The 25,317-nt window shown below is 46.1% G+C and overlaps 1 protein-coding gene across 1 annotated transcript in view; it reads left to right on the top strand.

Annotated features, from left to right (window-relative positions):
* Positions 1-25,317, top strand: part of RC3H2 (ring finger and CCCH-type domains 2) — a 221,735-nt gene that overhangs the window by 185,368 nt on the left and 11,050 nt on the right. The window contains exon 18 of the mRNA XM_030207326.1: positions 3,309-3,430. Within this exon, the coding sequence (XP_030063186.1) occupies positions 3,309-3,430 (122 nt within the window). The remainder of the gene's footprint in view (positions 1-3,308; positions 3,431-25,317) is intronic.

Below are 25,317 nucleotides of genomic sequence, written 5' to 3' on the forward strand. Positions count from 1 at the left end.
GGCCTGCTTATCTGACATTACTGCCTGGATGTCCAACCGCCACCTGAAGCTGAACATGTCCAAAACCGAGCTCCTCGTCTTTCCACCCAAACCCACCTTTCCTCTTCCTCCACTCTCTATCTCAGTTGATAACACCCTCATCCTCCCCGTCCCATCTGCCCGCAACCTCGGAATAATCTTCGACTCCTCCCTCTCCTTCTCTGCGCATATCCAACAGACTGCTAAGACCTGTCGCTTCTTCCTCTTCAACATCAGCAAAATTCACCCTTTCCTATCTGAGCACACCACACGAACTCTCGTCCACGCTCTCATTACCTCTCACCTTGACTACTGCAACTTGCTCCTCACCAGCCTCCCACTTAGCCATCTATCCCCCCTTCAATCCATCCAGAATGCTGCCACACGTCTTATATTCCGCCAGAATCGATATACTCACATCACCCCTCTCCTCAAGTCACTTCACTGGCTTCCGATCAGATACCGCATTCAATTCAAGATTCTCCTCCTTACCTACAAATGCACCCGGTCTGCGGCTCCTCACTACCTCTCTACCCTCATCTCCCCCTATGTTCCCGCCCGTAACCTCCGCTCCCAGGACAAATCCCTCCTTTCAGTTCCCTTCTCCACCACTGCCAACTCGAGGCTCCGCTCATTCTGCCTTGCCTCGCCCTATGCCTGGAACAATCTTCCTCAACCCCTACGCCAAGCCCCCTCCCTACCCATCTTCAAATCTCTGCTTAAAACTCACCTCTTCAGTGCTGCTTTCGGCACCTAACCTTTCGTGAAATATAGTATGCCCTATCAGACGGACTCTACACTTGTCTTTGACTGTACACTTGTCTTTAGATTGTACACCTGTCTTTTAGATTGTAAGCTCCTTGAGCAGGGACTGTCCTTCTATGTTTAAATTGTACAGCGCTGCGTAACCCTGGTAGCGCTTTAGAAATGTTAAGTAGTAGTATTTCAGATAATTTGAAAATCCTCAGTGTTACTATTGACAGGAACCTTACATTTGAGAGCCAAGTTAACTCCACAATCAAGAAAATGTTTCACTCAATGTGGAAACTTTGAAACCGTTCTTCCCAAGGGCAATATTTTGCAATCTGGTACAATCAATGGGCCTTAGCCATGCCGACTATTGTAACAGAATTTATGCCGGATGCAAAGAAAATCTTATAAAGAAGCTTCAGACTGCTCAAAATACAGCAGCCAGGCTTGTATTTGGGAGTCCGCAATTTGATAGGGCCAAACCCCTTCGTGAAAAATTACATTGGCTACCAATTAGAGAACGTATTACTTTTAAAATTTGTACCCTGGTCCATAAAATTATATACGGTGATACCCCAGGATATATGTCTGACCTCATAGACCAACCAACCAGAAACTCAATGAGATCATCACGCTCTTATTTAAGTCTACACCACCCTAGTTGCAAAGGACTCAAATACAAATCAGTTCATGGTTCCAGCTTCTCATATATAAGTACACAACTCTGGAATGCACTCCCAAAGACCGTGAAAACTACGTACAAACACCTCAACTTCCGGAAATCACTAAAGACTTACCTGTTCGAAAAGGCATATCCTAAGGACCCAACTTAATTACCTGAATCCAGCAAGTCAAAGAAACCCAAATTTGTTATGAACTTAATAAACTTTATATAACTTCCCTCTCTGTTTCTCTAATGTGTCTGTACATATCTGTTTCATTTAAAATAACATCACTCTATATTTGTTTCTTCACCGGAGGAGGCTTTTGCCTCAAGGCGCTATGTAAGCCACATTGAGCCTGCAAATAGGTAGGAAAATGTGGGGTACAAATGTAACAAATAAATGTACATAAGATAAACTCATATGCTGTTAGGCTTCTCACGGAAACACTGGGATTGTGAGCCCCTGGACCACTGCCTTGGAGCAGCAGTGGTAGGCAAAACCACCCCCAAACGAGAGACAAGGCAGAACAGGACTGGAACCCCGGACTGGAGTTGCAGCTGAGGCAAACAAGCTGGAACAGGCAGAGCAGGCACAGCTAGACTTCACCTGCGCTTAACCGCCATTCCCCAGGAGTTGAGCCCCTGGGTGCAGGCGGCCGGCAGGGCTTACAGGACAGGGCAGGAACTGGAAACCAACAGGATACACACAGGGTTTAGAATACACAAGGGAGGCTAGGCAGAATACTAGACTAGGACTCTCAGACAAACAATACCACACTAGGTAGAAAGCAGACAGGCTCAAGAACAAGGACTGAAAGCTGCCAGGCAGCCACTAAGAAAGGGACACAGACAGGAAAGAGTCAGGACTGAAAGCTGCCAAGCAGCCACTAAGGAACAAACACAGACAACCAAGAACTAGACAAGGAATACAGACCAGAAACAAGACTAGAAAATAATCAATAAAACCAAAGCTAAACTACACACAGACTAACTAGAACCAGACAAGAAACTGGACTAGGCAGAAGTGCACAGAGCACACCAACATACCAGGGACCTTAGACAATGCAAAGGCAAACACAGAAGTTTCCAGGTGGTTAATAAAGCCCATCAGCAGCTGAAGTTCAGCTGCAGGAATCACAAGGCAGCTACGGGTACTGTTCAGGCACAAACAAGAAAAGCAAGTCTGGCAGCCTGGAAGATCCGGACTGGACTGGGCTGAAGTCTGGAACGTGTGACAGTCCATAGCAGCCACCGGTTCTGGCCGCCAGAGGGCGAGGTGAGCACAGACAAGGAAACAGTCACCATCATGACATATGCATTGAAAATTGAGTATATACTAATGTATCTCATGTATATTGTTTGTGAGTATTCTGAAAACCTAACCAACTGTAGGGTCACATGACAGGTTTGGGGAAGCCATATTTTACAATTGTAGTAGTCCAAATAGAGGACAGGGTGCATGCTCAGCTTTGAGCAGGCCAGAAAGATACCACTGTTGAACAATCAGAATGATCTTTCTCCTAGAGGTTTTGTTTTGAACCCTACAAAGCCCTGCTTGTCCACAGTGCTGGAGTCTATATCCACAATACTGTCTCTGAGTTACTGGTGACACTTGGTTCTTGGTTGTAGAACAGTACTGTATATTACTCTGGAGATATGCCTATTGCATCTGTAGTAGGACACTGTGTAGAATAAAGGATGGGATGAAACCAGGAGAGCTCTGGAGGTTAAGCTTCCCAATGAGACTGGTGGAAAACAACATAGAGTCTTGCAAAACACAGCAAGGGAAAATTGAGACTTCTAAGGCCTTATTTTACACTGGAATGTTAATAGGATAAGAAGGGTTTTATTATTTGTTTTTATTTATCTGTTTTAGGTTGCTCTAGATCAAGTTGACCAAGTTTCCAGTGGGACAGTATTTGAGAATGGGTTGCAGCATCAGCAGAAAGAGCCTTTGAATCAGGAAGTGCAAAGACTTGCTGGAGAATATGCAGTTCTGTAAGTATTTTACAACAAAAATTGTTACCTTGAACAAGATTGAATTGACTTAAATGAGCTTTGTAAAGAGACTAGAACATAACTAAGAGGATCATTTACTGATGGTTGGCATTTGTAAACGACTGCCTAAGATGATGCTGAGTGCGTTCATTTAGATTTCCAAGCAGAAAGATGAAAATGGCAGTCTGCAAGCACACTAAACCTAAAATATATAGTCTCCTACAAGTGTTCTAGGAAGCAAACTATCCTTCATGCCACATCCTCAGGACATTTCTCAGAAGTGAAGGAGACTTATTATAAAGTTAAAGAATCCCATAGGACTCAAGAGGCTACAAATGTATGCTGTAAATCACCCCCCTTTGTAAATGCTGTAACATTATAGGAAGGGGAATTCTTTGCAGCCAATGCAAAGCCAGTAATTTGCTTAGTCTTAAAGAAACAAACACATCTGCTTTTGTTAACCAAGTTAATGCTGTAGTGTGCCAGATAATGAAGTCATAAATTACCTTACAGTTGTAATGTAAACACACCCTAGAATTTGGACATCATATTTCACCTTAGATGTTTAACCACCACGTGAGGAAGTCATAAGAACTGAACAAAATGTGTAGCAAATAAGAGCAGTTCAATTAAGCCAACCAAACCATGCCATTACGTTACTACAAACTAAAGCTAAGTGCCAAAAAATGAAGCGCTGCTGCCCTCTGATGGGCCTTAAGAGTAATTACTACTACTACTTATCATTTCTATAGCACTACTAGACTTATGCAGCGCTGTACGCTTGAACATGAAGAGACAGTCCCTGCTCGACAGAGCTTACAATCTAATTAGGACAAACAAACAGGACAAATAAGAGATAAGGGAATATTAAAGTGAGGATGATAAAATAAGGGTTCTGAACAAGTGAATAAGGATTAAGAGTTAAAAGCAGCATCAAAAAGGTGGGCTTTTAGCTTACATTTGAAGACAGCCAGAGATGGAGCTTGACGTACCGGCTCAGGAAGTCTATTCCAGGGTTATGGTGCAGCAAGATAAAAGGAACAGAGTCTGGAGTTAGCAGTGGAGTAGAAGGGTGCAGATAAGAGAGATTTACTCAGTGAACGGAGTTCCCGGGGAGGAGTGTAGGGAGAGATGAGAGTGGAGAGGTACTGAGGAGCTGCAGAGTGAATGCACTTGTAAGTCAATAAAAGGAGTTTGAACTGTATGCAGAAACAGGTAGGGAGCCAGTGAAGTGACTTGAGGAGAGGGCTAACATGAGCATAGCGACATTGGTGGAATATTAGTCGTGCAGCAGAATTTTGAACAGATTGAAGAGGAGAGAGATGGCTAAGTGGGAGACCTATGAGAAGCAATTTGCAATAGTCTAAGTGAGAGGTGATAACAGTGTGGATAAGGGTTTTGGTAGTGTGTTCAGAAAGGAAAGGGCGAATTTTAGTGATGATATAGAGAAAGAAACAGGTTTTAGCAGTCTGCTGAATATGTGCAGAGAAGTAGAGGGAGGAGTCGAAGATGACCCCAAGGTTACGAGCTGATGAGACAGGAAGGATGAGAGTGTTATCCACAGAAATAGAGAATGGTGGAAGAGGAATGGTTGGTTTAGGTGGAAAGATAAGATGCTCAGTCTTGGTCATGTTTAGTTTCAGATGGCAGTGAGACATCCAGGCAGCAATGTCAGACAGGCAGGCTGATACTTTGGCCTGGATTTCGGCTGAGATTTCTGGTGTGGAGAGGTAGATCTGGGAGTCGTCAGCATAAAGATGATACTGAAAACCATGGGATGAGATCAGAGTACCAAGGGAAGAAGTATAGATGGAGAAGTATAGATAATTGCAAACCAAAGGAACAAAGACGCAGTTGGAATTTGTTCCCTTTTTTTTTCTTTTTTTTAAATTTGTAAAATTTTTATTAACAAATCGGAATAACAGCATCTGGAGACAAATACTCCTTGAAAAGTTCAAAACATCAACATTCAAGCAATATCACATCCAAATTTCCCCCCCCCCCCCCCCCCCCCCCTCCCTCCATGAACTCTCAATCTCCCTCCCTCCATCTTCCCTTCCACCGCCCCCCCCCCCCCCCACCTCCACCCCTCCTGATCCGCATCTTATACCCCAGGTTTATTTCTCCCTTAATCATCTCTCCAAACCTCTGCTAAGTGTAGCCACTCTTCCGCATTCGGATTATAATGACCCCTGCGTCTGTCCGTCAGTTTTTCCAGTCCCATCAATAGCTGAAGTTTACCCTTCCAATCTTGCCCTGTTGGGCCCAACTTCTGCTTCCATTTCAATGCTATAGTTGTTTTTGCTGCCGCCAGGCCCATTCGTGTAATTCTACTTTGCCATTTCTTCCCACCCTTATTTCCATAACCTAGTAAACACCATTTGGGTTCACAAGAAAACTGGATTCCCACCGCTAGTGATATGTAACCCGTAACTACCTCCCAAAATTCCTGTATCTTCGGGCATGCCCACCATATATGAAAATATGTTCCTTTCCCCCTCCTCGCACCTCCAACAGGTATCCGAGGTATTAGGATACATAGCCTTTATTCGGTCTGGAGTATAGTACCAGCGACTCAGGACCTTATAGGCATTTTCTTTAATTAGGACACACACTGATGCTTTTTTAACCTCTTTGCAAATTTTCCTCCATTGCCCCTCATTAAATTCCGTTTTAAGATCTTGTTCCCAAGCCCTCATATAAGAAAGCTTTACCATCCCAGAGCCCCTAATGTGCTCATGTAGCTTAGAGATTCCTTTCCCACCCTCTCCTATTGCTCCCCATAAATTTTCAAACTTCTCACTCTCCAACCCTTTATCTTTGAACCACTTTTCTTTGCTCATGTAATTCTTTACTTGTAGGTACGCATATAGGTCGGTCTGTGGAAGATTATATTCTTGTTGTAGCATTTCAAAGCTCTTAAGATTCCCCTCCACTATGAGTTCACGAAATCTTATCAGCCCTTTATCAAACCACGTTGCGAATGTGTTATTCTCCCGCCCACCAGGGAATCCCGGTTCTTGAGTTAACCAGGCATAGGTGGAACGGGTCTGTGACCCCCTCAAGTTCTTCTTAAGTTTCCCCCATATTGTAAGTAAGTGGGAAGTAAAGGGGTTCAGGGTCAGGGATCTATACATGTTGTCTGGGGCAGACCCCCACAACAAAGCATCTAGATTTCCCTCCTGGACAAAAATCTGTTCAAATCTCGTTACGGGAGATAGATCCACACTACTCCAGACCCCAATTTGCCTGAGTTGCGCCGCCCAATAGTACCAGGTAATATTTGGCATGCCTCTTCCTCCCTGCTCTATCGTCTTCCACATTATTTTCTTTGATAATGGAGCTGGGTGACCTCCCCATACAAACTCCCCCCGCTCTGTTTGTATTTTCTGTAACTCCCCCTTAGGGACAGCAATTGGGAGAGTCTGAAAGAGGAAGAGTAACCTTGGTAGTATATTCATTTTTACAGCCGCTATGCGGCCCCACCACGATAATCATCCCTTCTTCCATTGGATTAGCTCTCTCCTGATTGCCGCTATAAGCGGTACATAATTCAAGAGGTATAGTGTAGTAAGATCACGTGGGATATGTATACCTAGGTAACGGAAACTTCTGTCGGTCCAACGGAACACGGATCTCTTCATTTGTTCCACCTCCTGCTCTGTTACTGTTATCCCCATAAGTTCCGATTTATCAAAATTTACTTTAAACCCGGACATTCTTCCAAACATATTTAACTCTCTAATAAGCACCGGCAGGGTACTCCCTGGGGAACCTATAAAAAATAATAGATCATCTGCAAATAAAGCTAATTTGTGTTCCTGCCCCCCCATCCGAACCCCTTTTACGTCTTTAAGCCCCCGGATTTGTTGAGCTAAAGGCTCAATAGAGATGGCAAACAATAACGGGGATAGGGGACACCCCTGTCTTGTTCCTCTTTGAATGTTAAATATACCAGACCATCCCCCATTCACCTTAATTCTTGCCACTGGGTGTTCATATAGCCCTTTCACCCATCCCACAAAAGGTCTACCCAGCCCCATTTCCAACATTACTTCCCATAGATATTCCCATTCCACTCTATCAAACGCCTTTTCTGCGCCTATTGTGAGAAGTGTCATAGAGTCCCCTCTTCTCTGCGCTCCCCAAATCAGGTTAAGAGTTCGTCTAATGTTATTTGCCACTTGCCTTTGACGTATAAAGCCAGATTGATCTTCATGAATAAGAGAGGGTAATATCTCGCTCAGTCTATCCGCCATAAGTTTAGCTAGAACCTACATTCAGCAAGGATATCGGGCGATAAGAGCCACACAATGTTGGATCTCTCCCAGGTTTTAGGAGCACCGATATCCTGGCTTCATGCATGCTTGGCGGTAGGCCCCTTTCTACAAAACAAGCATTGCCCAATCTTACCAACAGAGGCCCTAGCTCTTGATGAAAGAGCTTATAGTATTTGGCCGTGAACCCATCCATCCCAGGGGATTTTCCCCCCTTTCAGCCCTTTGATAAATTTTACTACTTCCTTCAAGGTCACAGTGGCATCAATTTTCTCCCTCTGTTGGGCCGTCACCCTCCGCAGACCCAGGCTCTGTAGGAATTCTCTGATTTCCCCTTTGGAGGCTGTGGATTCCGTACTATATAAAGTCTTATAAAACTTTACAAATTGCTCTCTAATTTCCCCATCTTGGTGAAACATCAAATCCTTTGGCCCTTTATTTTAGTAATCGTATTTCGGACCCTTCTATCCTGTAGCCCTCTAGCTAGCATTGCGCTCGCTTTATTGCTGAATTCAAAGAATCTCTGCTGTAGCAACTGCCTGTGGAATTCCATTGCTCTCAGCTGAATTTTTTGCAGCTCTCCCCTCCACTTTTTAAGCTCCAGTAGTTGCTGGGGTTTACCCTCCCTCTGATGTAGTGCTTCCAGTCTCGCCAAATTACTCCGTACTTCCATCGCATGGGCTGCCCTCTTCTTTTTCATGTATGTTCCTTTATGTATGAGCACCCCCCTCACAACCACCTTAAGGGCGTCCCACAAGATCCCCTCCGACACTTCTCCTGTATCATTTATTTCTAAATACTCTTTGATGGTGGACCGTACTTCTTGACAATCCTCAACCTTATCTAAGAGGGATTCATTTAATCTCCAAATTTGACTTCCCCCCTGTTCCCCTAACCCATCTAACTTCACCCATACCGGTGCATGATCAGAGGCATGGATATTTTCAATTTCTGCTTCTCGCACTTCCCCCCACTCATTCCTGCTTCCCCAAATGGCGTCTATTCTCGCATATGTCCCCTGTACGTGTGCATAGTGTGTGAATTGTCGTCGACCCGGATGTTTCAAACGCCATATATCAATCAGATCTAATTCTCTCATCAATCTGTGGAATTGTCGCCCATTATATCCACCCCCTCCCTTCTGCCTGATGGAGTGATCCAGTGACCCCACTGAATGGTTAAAGTCCCCCCCCCCCCCCATCAACACCCCCCCCCCCCCCACAAAAGGGAGCAATTCTTCCCGAAGTGAATCAAAGTATTTTCCCTGACCCACATTAGTAGCATATACATTGATAAGTGTAATATTTCGACCATTCAGTTGCCCTTTAATTGCCAGGCATCTCCCCTCTCTGTCCTTGTAAACTGCTTCTTTATTAAACTTCAAATGGTCCCTCACATATATCACCAACCCTCCCGTCTTATTTCCCCTGGAGTCTGCTAGGGCGTACCCTAAGCCCAGACCTTTATTCATGATTAGAGATTCATCACGTTGTTTAATGTGTGTCTCTTGCAGCATGACTATATCCCCAATTCAATTTACGCAGTTCCCTGAATATTATGCTCCTCTTACCCGGGTTATTTAATCCATTAACGTTCCATGATCCAATTCGCCCTCCTCCCCCCCCCTTGTTCCCCCCTGTAACTGGCAAACTATATCTCGTGCCAGTCTTACCCTTTAGGAAGCTAGCCTTCCCCAGAGCATAACCGCTCAGATATACATCCATAGAAACTCAACCCCCTATGTTTCCAACTTAAACATTAACATTTACTCTCCTCCATTTTGACATCTGCATATAACATGCCCACCCCCAAGTCTCTCACCAACTGCAATCAGAAAGACAGTATAAGTCCAGAAGCAGTACAGGTCTCGCTTAGGTGACCGCCACTGTCCGTTCTTCCGCTCTTTCCACCCTTGGGGATAAGTGGTTTTTCTTTCCTCCAACCTTCTGCCAGCTATTCTGCTCCATCCTCCTCTTGTTATTTGTAGGATGCTGTTTCGCCTCTTCATCTCTGGGGACGTCTGTGCATCCCATCTCTCTCAGTAGTTTCCACGCTCCTTGATGTGTATGTAGGCACCTGGTATTGTTTCCCACTGTGATCTGTAATCCAAATGGGAACAACCAACGGTACCGCAGTCCCGCCTTTTGCAGATAGGCGGTAATTTCTTTAAAATCTCTTCTCTGCAATGTTTTCTACTACTAACTAACATTTCTAAAGCGCTACTAGGGTTACGCAGCGCTGTACAATTTAAACATAGAAGGACAGTCCCTGCTCAAAGAGCTTACAATCTAAAAGTTTTCCTTGCCAAGTCTTGGAAGATTTTAACTTTAACCGACCGCCAGTTTACTTCCCCCAATTCTCTTGCTCACCTCCATACTCTCTCTTTAACTGTAAATTTGTGGAAACACACCACTATGTCTCTGGGCAAACCCCCTCTTGGTGACCCCAGGCTTCTGTGGGCTCTCTCCAGTTCCATGGGCTCTTGTTCTTGCTGCCCTTCCCCGTTAGGGTCTTGCTGGAATAAAAAGGTGCAAATTTCTTTTACTACCTTTTCTGGATCTTTATACTGATCCTCTTCTGGAATGCCTCGAAATCGCAAATTACACCTTCTTGAGCGATTTTCCAAGTCCTCCAGCGCTATTTCCAGGTCTGCTCTTACTTGTTGTTCAGCTTTAAGAGCTCCCTGGAGTTCTCTCACCTCCGCCATTGCAGCCTCCGTTTTTTCTTCATTTTCAGCCACTCGATTTCCAATTTCTTTTATTTCTTCATGCAGCTCCATTACTGCTGTTTGGATACTTCGACGAGTTGCTACCAGTTCAGTTTTAAGGTCTTTGAACCAGCGCACAAAGTCCTGTTTACTCAGCTCCGTTTCACTTTCCATTTGTTCTTTGGAATCCGGGTCTGAGTCACTCTCTTCGGCAGCCATCTTTGCGCCGCGTGTCCGAAGGCTTGATCCTTTACTCGCACTGGGCACGTCAGCCCCGAATTTGAATTTTGCCAGCTTTTTCTTCGCTGCCATCGTTCCGACGTTCTCTCTTTCGTTTTGGTGAGTAAATTCTACAATTTAGCGCAGGGGAAGCTTCTATTCTGCTCCGAAGACAGCAGAGCTCTCAAATTAAGCTGCCATCTCTAGGGCTGACGTCACTTCCTCCCCGGAATTTGTTCCCTTTTGTAGCTGGCTTGATAACAAAACAAAAAAACAGAGCCTGAATAGGGAACATGCAGCTAATTAACACAAGGAAACCCTGTTCTAGGTGTCAGATTAGGGAATTCCTTAAATAGGCAGGGCACTAAGTACATGGTTCTCTACCTTTTAAAATCTCCCAGACAATAAAAAAAAAGCAGAACTTTCTTCTAGGGATGCAGAAAAGGTAAAACAGCTTAAAGTAGTGATGGTTCAGATTACATGCTTGGATTCAGGGGAAGGTAAGGAAAGACTCTTTGCAGCCTTACTCCAATTCCGCCTCAGGAGATGGGTCTCTCTCCTGTGTAACTTTTTTCCTTTGTTGACATTTGGTACTTTTCTTCTTTCCACTTAAAAAGTGCCCAAACTTTGTAGAGACTGATTGACATTTTAATTGTTTCCCTCTGGCACCTGATGAAATGTCATTACCCTCAGATGCAGGCTCAGTGCTGGGGTCCTCAGATGTAGGACTGACTATGCTAGCCTGTCCAGTCAGTCTCAAGGGGACGTCCACTCTGTCACCCCAGGACAAAGTCGACACAGGGTCACCAGCAGAAGTGGTGCCTTTTTTTCTTTTTTTTTTTTAAATGCACCTCCATTCAAAACCCCTCTCCTCAAGGAAGGTGAACATGGGTTCTCAGACCTGCTTGCCTCTTGCACAAACCTATTTGCTAGGTGTTCCTGGAGTTTTTCATAAAACTTATGGCTTTCTAGTCTACTGCTGAAAAAATCAGCCTTAGATAATGGTCATACACAGTAGAACTTTCCATCAGTAACAGAGATCTGTATAATTGGAGCAAGTGCTTTACCTGATTTTGAAACCTGTAGCACCGAAAGAACAGCAATCCAGTCCTGCAACGCTTGTCCACTTGGGGGCATTATAGAGTTACACAATTTGCCTCAAGTCCTGTATGTGCTCACTTTTGTTATTATAATTGGGATTCATGTTTTGAACTAAGGTGGGGGGGTCACACTATGCATGCCAGACAAAAGACCAGATTAGTGGGGATTAACTCTTTCCTATTTGGAAGGGCACAATTGCTGCTCACAAGGTTTTAAACAGACAGCAGCCCGAGATAATTGTACCAGAATTTCAGTCTCAAAATTGAGAATGATGCTTAGCTGATCTGTCTGATGGGCAACAGACTGCTGTAATTTATGACTCCTTCTAAACAAGATCTACACAAGCTCACTTTCCCTATCATCAAGCCGATCAATCCATAGACTGGTGGGTTGTGTCCATCTACCAGCAGGTGGAGATAGAGAGCAATCTTTTGCCTCCCTATATGTGGTCATGTGCTGCCGGAAATTCCCCAGTATGTTCTCTATCTCAGCAGGTGTGTGGTCACACAGCAGCAGCTCTGGCTAGGTCTCCAAGCCTAATTGTTTAGGTTTTGTTGAGTACCTGGGGTTGAGGGCTCTTCGTGAGCAAGTGCAAACCTGGTGGTGCCAGGTCCCTCCTTTTCTCCCCCCTCCCGCTGGTTTTTTTAAAACGTTCAAAAAGGATGTCCATTTGCAGCTGCTCACTGGAACAAGTCGTTGCTGCTCGGAGCAAGAAGCAGGTAATTTTTACCTTTTACTAGCAGGCAGGGGGTTCCCCGAACGGTCTCCACGTGGCTATGGCCTCGGATGGCAAGGGAGCGAAAAGACGCTCCCAGGAACGCGTTCGCGCACCTAGCGGGAAAGCGGGGGGGCTCGAAGGTAGAGTTGCCTTTTTTGGGCGCCCTTTCAGAGCTGGGAGAGTTCCTCGGTTTTTCCTCCGGCGCGGCGGCCTTTCCCGCCTTAGGCGCCCATTCCCCGCTAGCCGCCCTTCCGGTTGTGACCGGCCACGCTGCTCGGATGGCGTCTTCTTGGGCCGCCCTCGAGGGGGGAGACGTTAACAGCTTGGTCGTCCTTGACTCGGGCGACGGTAAAAAGTCGTCGAAGTTAAAGCGCCATTCTTCCCGCGCAGCTCCTTCTTGGAGTTTCGCGCCGGACGCCATTTTGGACGCGCAACACGTCTCTCCCCCGCTCCTGGGAGCGCAGATGGAGGGCGCCTCTAGGGCCGCGGCACAGGCTGCAGAAATGCACAGACTGGGGGGTTTCTCCCCTGAGTTCATTTTGCTGCTGCATCAGGCCTTTCTTATGCAGAACACTGCCCCTGCTCACCTCTCTGATAGGGGCGATGAGGCCTCTATGCTTAAGCGCCCTCGGGTGGATCTTCCACCCCCGGGGGACTCGGTCTCCTCGGATGTGGATGACGGCAGCGTGTCTGAGTTCTCCCAGAGATCCTTAGCGGACTCTATGGAGGAGACTGATCCTCGCTCGGATGGAGCGGATGACCCCTCTGCAGCGTCTTTTTCGCTCAGAGGATTTGCCCAACCTGCTTGTGCAGGTCATGAGCATTTTGAAGATTGCCTCTCCGGAGGAAGGCCCTCTCTCAGCCTCTACTGGCTCTGCCGTTATGCTGGGAACGAAGCGCCCGCCTAGAACCTTCCACGTTCGTGAAGCCATGCAGACCTTAATTTCAGAGCAATGGGACGCCCCTGAAGCAAACCTGAAAGCAGTCAGGGCTATGTCCTGTCTGTACCCCTTGCCTGAGGGGGAACGGGAAGCCTTTGTCTGGCCCACGGTAGATTCCTTAATCACTGCCGTGACTAAGAAAACGGCGCTGCCGGTGGAAGGAGGCACTGCCCTGAAGAACGCTCAGGACAGGAGAATGGAGGCGGCCTTAAAGTCGTCCTTTGAGGCGGCCGCTCTGAGTTTGCAAGCCTCGGTTTGCAGCTCCTACGTGGCTAGGGCGTGTTTGACTGTTTTGCAGCGGGCTTCCCCCTCGGATCCTTCCTGGAGGGCGGAATGGCCGACCCTGGAGTCGGGGTTGGCATACTTGGCAGACTTGCTGTATGATGTTTTGAGAGCCTCGGCCAAAGGTATGGCTCAGACGGTCTCTGTGCGGCGGTGGCTCTGGCTTAAGCACTGGTCTGCTGACCATGCCTCTAAATCTCGCCTAGCCAAGTTGCCTTTTAAAGGCAAGCTGCTCTTTGGGGACGAGCTGGACAAGATCGTGACAGAGCTCGGCACGTCCAAGGGCAAGAGGTTGCTGGAGGTCAGGACTTGGGCCGGCAGTGCCCGTCCTGGTTCCTCTAAGGGCCGATTCCAGGAAGCCCGTCGGTATCGCCCGGGCAAGTCGGCTTCCTCTGCCTCCGCTTCCTTTCGCAGGGACCGCCGTCCCAGAGGTTCGTCCTCCGGCCCGCCCCCAGGGTCGCGTACCCAATGACGGGGACCTGGTCCATGGCCCAGTGCAGATAGGAGGAAGGTTGTCCTCTTTTCTGGGCGAGTGGACCAGGGTAACTTCAGACGCTTGTGTTCTGGAAGTCATCAGAGACGGCTACAAGCTAGAGTTCTGCCAACCCCTAAGAGACGGGTTTGTAAACTCTCCTCGCAAGTCCCAGGTCAAAGCAGCTGCTGTGCAGCAGACTTTGAACAACCTGATCCGCCTGGGCGCGGTGGTCCCAGTGCCAGTAGATCAGCTTGGCAAGGGGCGCTACTCCATTTACTTTGTGGTGCCAAAGAAAGAAGGTTCTGCTCGGCCTATTCTCGACCTCAAGGGAGTCAATCAGGCCTTGAAAGTTCGGCACTTCCGGATGGAGACCCTCCGCTCCGTAATAGCTGCGGTGAAAAAGGGAGAATTCCTGGCCTCCCTGGACATCAAGGAAGCTTACCTACATATTCCCATCTGGCCACCTCATCAGCGCTTTCTGTGCTTTGCAGTACTGGGCCGACACTTCCAGTTCAGAGCCCTCCCGTTCGGGTTAGCTACGGCTCCGCGGACCTTCTCCAAAGTAATGGTGGTCATAGCGGCCTACCTCCGCAAGGAGGGAGTGCAAGTCCATCCCTATCTGGACGACTGGCTGATCCGAGACCCCTCCTATGCGGAGTGTGGGAGAGCTAAGGACATGGTCATTGCTCTTCTGAGCTCCCTGGGATGGGTCATCAACTGGGAGAAAAGCCAGCTGCGCCCGACTCAGTCCCTGGAGTATCTGGGAGTTCGATTCGACACCCAAGTGGGCAGAGAGTGTTCCTGCCGGACAACCGGAGCGTCAAGCTTCGGACCCAGATGGACCAGTTCCTAGCCTCCTCTACTCTTCGAGCTTGGGACTATGTGCAGCTGTTGGGCTCCATGACGGCCACGATGGAGGTAGTGCCCTGGGCCAGGGCTCATATGAGACCACTACAGCACTCTCTTCTGCGGCGGTGGACTCCAGTCTCGGAGGATTACGCCGTACGTCTTCCTTTGTATCTAGCGGCGCAAAAAGTGCTGAGCTGGTGGCTGAGGCCAGGCAAGCTGTCCGCAGGAATGCCTCTTACGACCCCGGAGTGGGTTGTCGTCACGACGGACGCCTGCTTGACGGGCTGGGGAGCCCACTGCCTGGGACGGACAGCGCAGGGGCTCTGGTCTCCTGCAGAGACGAAATGGTCCATCAACCTCCTGGAACTCCGAGCCATTCGGTTGGCACTTCTAGAGTTTCTCCCGGTACTGGTACTGAGGCCTGTGCGGGTCCTGTCGGACAATGCCACAGCTGTGGCCTATGTCAATCGCCAGGGAGGTACCAGGAGCGCCCCTCTAGCCAAGGAGGCCATGAGACTATGCCTGTGGGCGGAAGCGAATCTGGAACAGCTGTTGGCGGCCCACATTGTGGGAGTCATGAATGTCAAGGCGGACTTTCTCAGTCGCCATACCTTGGATCCCGGAGAGTGGCAACTGTCTGCTCGGGCGTTCTTGGACATCACGAAACGCTGGGGCCGGCCGAGCCTGGATCTGATGGCGTCCTCGGCCAATTGCCAAGTGCCGCGTTTTTTCAGCAGGGGACGGGACCCTCGATCTCTGGGAGTCGATGCTCTTCTCCAGCAGTGGCCAGCACAGGAGCTTCTCTACGTGTTTCCGCCCTGGCCCATGATGGGCAGGGTGCTAGGCCGGGTGATCCTGGTGGGTCCGGATTGGCCCAGACATCCCTGGTATGCGGACTTAGTCAGACTCTCGGCGGACGGCCCTCTGCGGCTGCCAGCGGAGCGGGGCCTCTTACATCAGGGTCCTGTGGTGATGGAGGATCCCTCCCCCTTTGGTCTTATGGCCTGGCTCTTGAGCAAAAGCGACTGAGGAAGAAGGGCTTCTCAGACAAGGTCATCGCCACTATGCTGAGAGCGAGGAAGTGCTCTACTTCCACCACTTACGCCAGGGTTTGGCGTACCTTTGCGTCGTGGTGCGAGGCAGGCTCTGTATTGCCCTTCACTGGTCCAATATCTTCAGTGTTGGCGTTCCTGCAAGAGGGGCTGGAGAAAGGCTTGTCGCTCAGTTCGTTGAAAGTCCAGGTGGCGGCTCTAGCTTGCTTCAGGAGTCGTCTGAAGGGGGCTTCCCTGGCTTCACAGCCGGATGTGGTACGCTTTCTCAAAGGAGTTAATTACCTGCGCCCCCCTCTGCACTCGATAGTGCCTACGTGGAATCTCAATCTGGTGCTATGGACCTTGCAGAAGCCGCCCTTTGAGCCCTTGCCAAGGGCATCGCTGAAGGACCTGACGTTGAAAGCAGTCTTCCTGGTGGCTATCACATCAGCCAGAAGAGTTTCCGAGCTCCAGGCGCTCTCGTGTAGAGAACCGTTCCTGCGATTCACTGAGGCAGGAGTATCGATTCGCCCAGTGCCTTCCTTCCTGCCCAAGATTGTTTCTCGATTCCATGTGAATCAGCAGCTTTACCTACCCTCCTTTCGTAGGGAGGATTACCCAGAGGAGTACCCTGCGCTCAAATACCTGGATGTTAGACGGGTCATCATCAGATACTTGGAAGTGACCAACGATTTCCGGAAGTCGGATCACCTGTTCGTGCTGTTCGCAGGCCCTTGTAAGGGTCTGCAGGCATCTAGGCCTACGGTGGCACGTTGGGTCAAGGAGACGATCGCGTCAGCTTATTTGGCGGCAGGAAAGATTCTGCCTATTCAGCTGAAGGCCCACTCTACTAGAGCACAAGCAGCCTCGATGGCGGAGTCCAGATCTGTCTCCTTGGAAGAGATTTGCAGAGCGGGTACTTGGTCGTTGGCTCATACCTTCTCACGACATTACCACTTGGATGTGGCTGCTCAAGCCGAGGCCCAGTTTGGGGCTTCAGTGTTGCGTTCAGGGATTGCCATGTCCCGCCCTGGGTGAGTACTGCTTCGGTACATCCCACCAGTCTATGGATTGATCGGCTTGATGATAGGGAAGGTAATATTATGTATCATACCTGATAATTTTCTTTCCCTTAATCATAGCCGATCAATCCATAGCCCCTCCCAGATATCTGTATTGTTTGTGTTCTGGTTATATTTCAGGTTTAAGTTCAGTCTTCATTTCCTGTTCACGAGGACTTCGTGTTCAAGTTCTTCCAATTGAAATCTCTTCGAGTTGAGACGATTTTGTTACAGTGAGCTGCTGCTTCCTCTCCCCCCGTTTCGGTGGTGGCTGGATTGATAACTAAATTATGCCGGCGCTCCCTCCCGCTTCGTGCTGCTGTAGGGTAGCTTTGTATCTTTCCCACTTCTGCGGTGTTAGAGTAATCCAGCTCCTCCCACGGTTGCGGTAGCAGGATAAGCCAGTTCCTCCCACGTCGGCGGGTGTGGTTTCCCGCCCACCGCCCCGGCGGTGGTGCGCTGGAATATTTCCCCTCCCCCGCTTCGGCGGTGGCGAGCTGGGCATAGTGTCCCTTTGTGGGTGTAATTCTCTAAGTGCTGAGTCCTGCGGATGGAGCTTTGATATCGACATACTGGGGAATTTCCAGCAGCACATGACCACATATAGGGAGGCAAAAGATTGCTCTCTATCTCCACCTGCTGGTAGATGGACACAACCCACCAGTCTATGGATTGATCGGCTATGATTAAGGGAAAGAAAATTATCAGTTAAGATACATAATTTTACCGTATCTCACAACAATACCTGCACGTTGAACATAGGCAGTCTATAATCTCTGATACTGTTAGAATTATTTAACCAAGGTATCCTGTGTTAGTTGAATCTCTACCCAAAGACTAGCCAGAGCTATAACATCTAGCTCAACCTCAGATTCTAGGGTTAAACTGCGCAGGTGTTCCATTGTGTGGGGAAAAACTCCTGTGCAGACTTTCTATCTCTGACTTCAAAGATCGATGTATATCTTGCTCTTCCTTGTAATTGCTCTGAGAGTCTGAGTATTCCCTAATTCCCGTGAACCTCTAGCTAACTGGGACTCAAACTGTCCGTTTTGTAAAGTTTGCCACTGCCAGACCTCCAAATACGTGTGTATAACGATCTGCACTCCAAATACGTGTGTATAACGATCTGCACTTAGGATCTTGACTACCATTTCTCTGAAACTAACACACTTAGCAAAGATTAGCTAACAGTGGTCCAGCAAGCTGTTACTTTTATAGCTCCACACCGATATCAAATGTTATGCAAAGAACACTGCTTTAAGAAAAACTAGCAAACTAAAGAATGCACTCTCACCTTGGTCTTATCAGTGAAATACCAAAAACTGAAGGCAATTAGTTCACCTACATGCCAGACCTGATAGACTTACCACCCAGGAATGCTAGGAAATCATCTCGAACATTCCTTAATCTTCATTTCCCCAATTGTAAAGGTCTAAAATACAAACTAACGCACACATCAACTTTTTCCTATTTGAGCACACAATTCTGGAACGCACTGCTGCACAACCTAAAAACGATCTATGAACTGACCGACTTCCGCAAGCTACTGAAGACCCATCTCTTTGACAGGACATACCACAAAGATCAACACGTGAACTCTCTCACATGTAACCAAAACTGTTTTATTATGTTCTCTTGCTATATTACTATTATGTTTATAATGTTTTCTTGTTATATTACTTTCTTGTTTTTCATTATCATGTAACCCAAAATCCTTCTGTAATACTAAATGTCTACTTCCTCTTATTTCCACTATTCATGATGTATTGTAAGCCACATTGAGCCTGCAAAGAGGTGGGAAAATGTGGGATACAAATGCAACAAATAATAAATAAATAATAGAAAAACAAGAAGACAGGCCATGAAACAGGTTCAGGCTGACATGGCTTAGTGCCTTGAGACTGTTAGGAAACAGTGCCATAACAAATCATTAAAGAGGGGTGAAATACATATGAAGTATCTCTCCCATGTCTCTGGTACCTACCAAATTGTGGGGATTAATCACAGTTACCCAGGCACAGGTAGAGAGTGGGCAATGAGGGAAGGCAGAAAGATGACAGAAAGTAGAAATTTAGCATTCTGGAAAGAATGGGTCACAACCTTCCTCTTACAGATCCGAATTCTTAGTCTGAGATAATACTGAAAAAATCAGACACAAGGCTCAGATATTGTAAGAAAAATAGAAAAGCTGGTTTATTAGAAATATTGGCAGCAGTAAGCTTATTATTGTGTAGCTGTAAAACAGTGTCAGAGACAATGCGCTTATGCACCTCTGTTGCCAGCCTCAGGATGGCCCAGGCTATATTTCATCTGTACTCTATCTCTCCAGAGAAGTTAGCCTAAGGAGAATGTCTTGGTGATGGCAGTAACTAAGAAGACTAACCTTCCTGGGGAGGGTGGTATAGCTCTTAAGGATGTTCAGGATGGAAGCTGGAATCTGCCTTAAAAACCTTCCTTTGAGGTGTCAGGTTTCTCCTTACAGGCGGTGGTTTGTAGCTCTTATGTGGCCAGGGCTTGCCTCTCCTGGGTACAGCAAGCGGCAGATTCTTTGGCTGATTCTGCTACTCAAGCGTCATTGGAATTCCCTGCTATGGAAACCAGTTTAGCCTATTTGGCTGATTCTTTATATGATCTGATCAGAGCTTCTACTAAACAAATAGGCTTAGCCCATCACAGCTTAGACACTTGTGGCTTCGCAACCGGGCAGCGAACATGGCTTTCAAACATCATCTTACCAAGTTGCCTTTTCGAGTGACGCATCTGTTTGGGGAAGATTTAGAAAAGTTAGTCAAGGATTTTGGAGACTCTAAAACTCAACGCTTGCCTGAGCACAAGTCTAAGGGTTTTCTTAGATCAAATCAGGCTTGTTGTCCTCTTAAGGAATCAAAACAAATATAAGCCTGATCGTTCTACTTCATTTCTGAGGCCCAGATATCAACAAAAACAGTTCTTTTGTTCAGACAAGCGAACCTCTAACTAGCCCTCTCATCCCTCCCCTGCTTCTCGTCCCTCACAATGATGGGGTCCACTCTTCGCAGGAGATTATCAGAGGGCATCTATCCAGGTTTTATGAAGAGTGGGCCAAAATTATGTCAAACCAGTGGATTCTATTTATTATTAGAGGCAGTTGCAAATTAGAGGTCTCTCATATTTTAGATTTTTTTCTTAGAAATCCCGTGCAGAGCCAAAGCCATTTTTTCTGCTCTTCAGTCCTTACAAGACTGGGCGCATTCCTTCCAATATCCAGGTCCAGTCGAGGTCAAGGCCTTCTATTTTGTGGTATCAAAGAAAGGAGGTTCCTTCTCCCAGTTCTTGATCTAATTGGGTTGATATAGTAATTGCTGTTGATTTTTGTTGTTTGTTTTAGTCAGTGTATTGTTTCTAGCAAAAAAGGTGCCGGTACTCAAATGTTAGGCCACCCTTCAAGGGTGGGGTGATCACTGAGGGACACACTTCACAATAACCAGGCCCCCTGCAACCAGTCACAGAATCTATGACAAGGCAGAGTTGGTGTGTAAAGCCTGAGCTGTTTCATTAAACTTGGTGTTTATGGGTCAATTTTAGCAGACAATGGAAAAGGTGCCTGTACTCAGTATCCTCAAGTACCCCCTCAAAAAACAGCCCTGGTTTTAGTGTTTTTATTGCTTGTATGTATGTTGGGGGGGGTTTCTGTTAGCCGTTTTGGACAAAGGCAGGATACAAATGAGTTAAATAAATCTAAAGAAGGTTGACCGATTTTCTCCAAGTTGAGCATTTTTGAATGGAATCCCTGCTCTCTGTAATAGCAGCTATGCAGCTAGTGGAATTCCACAATTCATTAGATGTCGAAGAGGCTTACTTTCATATTCCCATTTGACATCTGTATCAGCATTTCTTATGTTTTGCAGTCGCTAGGAAATACTTTCAGTTCCGATGAATGTCATTTGGCCTTTCTACATCTCCCAGAACCTTCACTAAAGTGGTTGTAGCGGCATTTCTAAGCCTTGGCCGAAGACAGATCTTCTCTCTCTCTCTCCCATGGCCACGGATAAGAAGAGTGTTCCACAGAATCCTCCTTCATCCAGGTCAGGTAATTCTGATAACTTCAGACAGGCCCAGATCTGATTCAACGAGCCGTTTTGACTTTCTCTTCTTCAAGGGCTGCTTGTACAGATAGAAGATCTGTCTCCCTATGGTCTTACGGCTTGGCTATTGAGAGGTCAAAATTAAAAAAGAAAGGATTCTCTGAGAAGACCATTACTACCTTGCTTCAGGCGAGGAAGCATTCTAAGTACTTCAGCATATGCCTGGGCTTGAAGAGTTTTTGAAACTTGGTGTTCAGGAAAGAGCCATCTCTCCCTTTCATTCTTCCTTGCCTCAAATTTTGGTATTCTTGCAGGATGGTTTTAAGAATGGTCTGGCCTATGACTCTTAGTTCAGGTGACAGCATTAGCTTGTTATCGGGGGTGACTGATGAATTCCTGCACACCCTGATATCTTTTATTTTATTTATTTTTTTTTTTTAAAGAGTCAGCAGTCTTCAGCCACCCCTTTGCCTTCCTTGTCCAGAGTGGAATCTGAACCTAGTGCTTAGATCTCTCCAGAAATCATCTTTTGACTCCTTGAAAAAGACTACTTTAAAGGATCTTACTTTGAAATCTGTTTTTCTTGTAGCGATTACTTCTGAAAGATGAATTTCTGAACTTAAGGTGTTGTCCTGTAGAGATACTTTCCTTCGGTTCACGGAAGAGGGAGTCACTATTTGCACTGTTCCTTCCTTTCTACCCAAGGTTGATTGTTCTTGTCATATAAACCAACCATTGTGTCTTCCATCCTTTCAAAAAGAAGGTTATGAGAAGGACTTTAATGTGTTGCACTGTCTTGGTACCTTCAAGTCACCAGTGAACTTCATTGTTCGGATCACCTTTTTGTTTTGTTGGCAGGTCCGAATAAGGGGAATGCACGTTCAAAATCATCCATTGCTCGCTGGATTAAGGAATCTATTTCTTTGGCTTATGTTCTCTCTGGTAAGCAAGCTCCGGTTTCCTTAAAGAGCTCATTCTTCCAGCGTTCTTTCCACATCTTGGGCAGAGTATCATTCCTTTTCTCTCAAATGAATGTAAAGACTTCCTACAGTCCTGGGATTTTAAATGGCCCCACATGCAAACTACCCATATCAAAGGACATACATTGGACCTCCTATCACACAAACTACCTACAGACAATAACCTATTAATAACAGACATCAAATGGACAGCAATACCTTGGACTGACCATTACAAACAGAACCTAACTCTAAACTGGTGGAAGAAGGGCTCAAACAGTACACCAGAACGTACTACTTACACTACAAGAGGGCAAATCGATCCACAAATATTCTGGCAACAAATATACGACAACGAATGGACAACACGCACTGATTCCATACTTTATCTCAACCACTGGGATGGTAGATGCAACAGCGTACTAAACAAAACAGCACCCTTAAAAACAAAAATATCAAAAAGACAAAACACTACACGTTGGTTCAATGACGAACTAAAAAAACTCAAAACACAATCTAGAAAACTTGAACGAGTATGGAGAAAGACAAAAGATGAGCACACACTCAACGCATGGAAACAAATACATAGAAAATACAAATACGCAATAAAACCAAAAGGTCCTACTACAAAACCAAATTAGGACCGGACTACAAAAATATGAAGAAACTATTCCAACTCGTAAATAAGTTACTAGACACCACCCCTATCACCACAACCAACACAGACATCCCACCCACAGACAAACTTGCTAACTACTCTAACGAAAAAATAATAAAACTATGCAGCACACTTCCTCATCACAATACCGACATCGAAATCTTCTTCAACTGGACCCATCCTCCGAAGGATACCCAGCTGACCGCATTTGGACAACATTTAATCTCCTCAGCACCGAATCAGTTACACAAGCGACTCACAGGTTCGCCAAGACCCACTGCAAACTGGATACATGTCCCAGTCATCTACTCAAGTCTGCTCCAGACCTCTTCACTATAAACACTTCATAGTAGACCTTACATCCCATCTAAACTTCATGTTACAACAAGGTCTCTTTCCCTGAGGAACATGGCAACATCCTACTCAACCCAATACCAAAAGACGCCAAGAAAAGCACAAATGATATCACCAATTACCGCCGGTTGCGTCTATCCCATTAGTAGTAAAAATGATGGAGAGCTTCGTGACTAAACAGCTTACAGAATACCTGGACAAGTTCTCAATACTAGATAATTCACAATCAGGATTCAGATTCCACCATAGCACCGAAACTGTCCTAGTCACCCTCCTGGCCAAATTCAAGCAGGAGATTGCCACAGGCAAAAGCATACTCCTCCTCCAGTTCGATATGTCGAGCGCATTCAACATGGTAAACCACAACATACTACTAAATACTAGGCCACTTCGGGATTGAAGGAAACATACTTAACTGAATCAAAGGCTTTCTAACCACCAGAACTTATCAAGTAAAATCAAAGTCAAACATATCACCACTGTGGAAAGCAGTCTGTGGAGTACCTCAAGGATCACCATTATCACCAATACTCTTCAACATGATGATGATTCCACTGGCACAGTCCTTATCCAACCGAGGCCTTAACCCATTCATTTACACAGATGATGTTACAATATACATCCCCTTCAGACATGATCTGACAGAAATAACCAACAAAATCAACGATAGTCTGAACATCATGGACTCCTGGGCAAACTCATTCCACCTGAAACTGAACACCGAAAAAACACATTGCCTCATCCTCTCCTCTCCATATAAAAAATACAAACCCACAACCATAAATACTCCAGGACATACCCTCCCTATCCCAGACAGTTTGAAAATACTCGGTGTCACACTCGATTGCAACCTTACCCTCGACAGTCAAGTAAACTCTGTAATAAAGAAAATGTTCTATTCAATGTGGATGCTCAAATGATTAAAACCTTTCTTCCCAAGAGCAACTTTTCGATACCTAATACAATCAATGGTCCTAAGTCATGCAAATTATTGCAATGGAATCTATGTGGACTGCAAAGAACAACTCATAAAAAAACTCCAGACCACCCAAAATACAGCAGCCAGGCTGATATTCAGCAAAACATGCTTCGAACATGCCAAACCCCTCCGAGAAAAGTTGCATTGGCTCCCAATCAAAGAACGGATCATCTTCAAAATCTGCACCTTAGTCCACAAAATCACATACGGCGTAGTCCCAGAATACATGACAGACCTCATAGACTTACCAATAAGAAGCAAAGTCAGATCATCAAGGTCCTACCTAAACCTACACTACCTAAATTGCAAAGGACTGAAATACAAAACAACTTATGCAGCTGGCTTCTCTTACATGAGCGCACAACTATGGAATGGGCTCCCAAAAGCTGTGAAAACAATCCACAACCTCTTGAACTTCAGGAAATCACTAAAAACCAACCTCTTCAAAAAGGCCTACCCCAATGACCTCACGTAACCCTCTTCACCTACCAGCACAGCATGACTGTGATCGCACAGGACAACATGCAATCTTCATCCATTTCGACCCTCCACTTATACATCATACGATAACTATACAACTTTGTATTTGTTATCCACTGACTGGGCAAACGCATTTGACGGTACTATGTAAGCCACATTGAGCCTGCAAATAGGTGGGAAAATGTGGGGTACAAATGCAATAAATAAATCTGCAGATCGACTACCTGGTCCTCTTTGCATACCTCTTCCAAAATATTATCATTTGGACCTTATGGCTAGGTCGGAAGCATCCTTTGGAGCCTCAGTTCTCTCCACAGGTGGTTTCCCGTCCTGTTTGAGGACTGCTTTGCTACATCCACAAGTTTCTGGTTTTATCTGCTGCTGATGACAAGGAAGGAAAAATTATGCCTTACTGGATAATTTTCTTTCCTTTTAATTAAGCAGATGAATCCAGAAACCCTCCCTCTGTCTGTTGTATCACAGTCTTCTCAGTCAGTTTCTCTGTTTAGTTCAGTTGTTCTTTGCTATTCATATTTTTATATAGTTCATACCTCTTTTCTGTGAGGAAGAAGTGTAGTATATTCTAGTTCTTCCTTCTGTTTTGTTATGAGACTTACTGATTGACCAGGATGCCAGTTGTCTTATATGACAGTTCAGTTTGATGTCCTTTGTCTCTACCTAGTGGTAGATGGTCATAACCTACAAGTTTTTGGATTCATCTGCTGTGATTAA

This window comes from Microcaecilia unicolor, chromosome 6 (genome assembly GCF_901765095.1).
Source record: "Microcaecilia unicolor chromosome 6, aMicUni1.1, whole genome shotgun sequence".
NCBI lineage: Eukaryota > Metazoa > Chordata > Amphibia > Gymnophiona > Siphonopidae > Microcaecilia > Microcaecilia unicolor.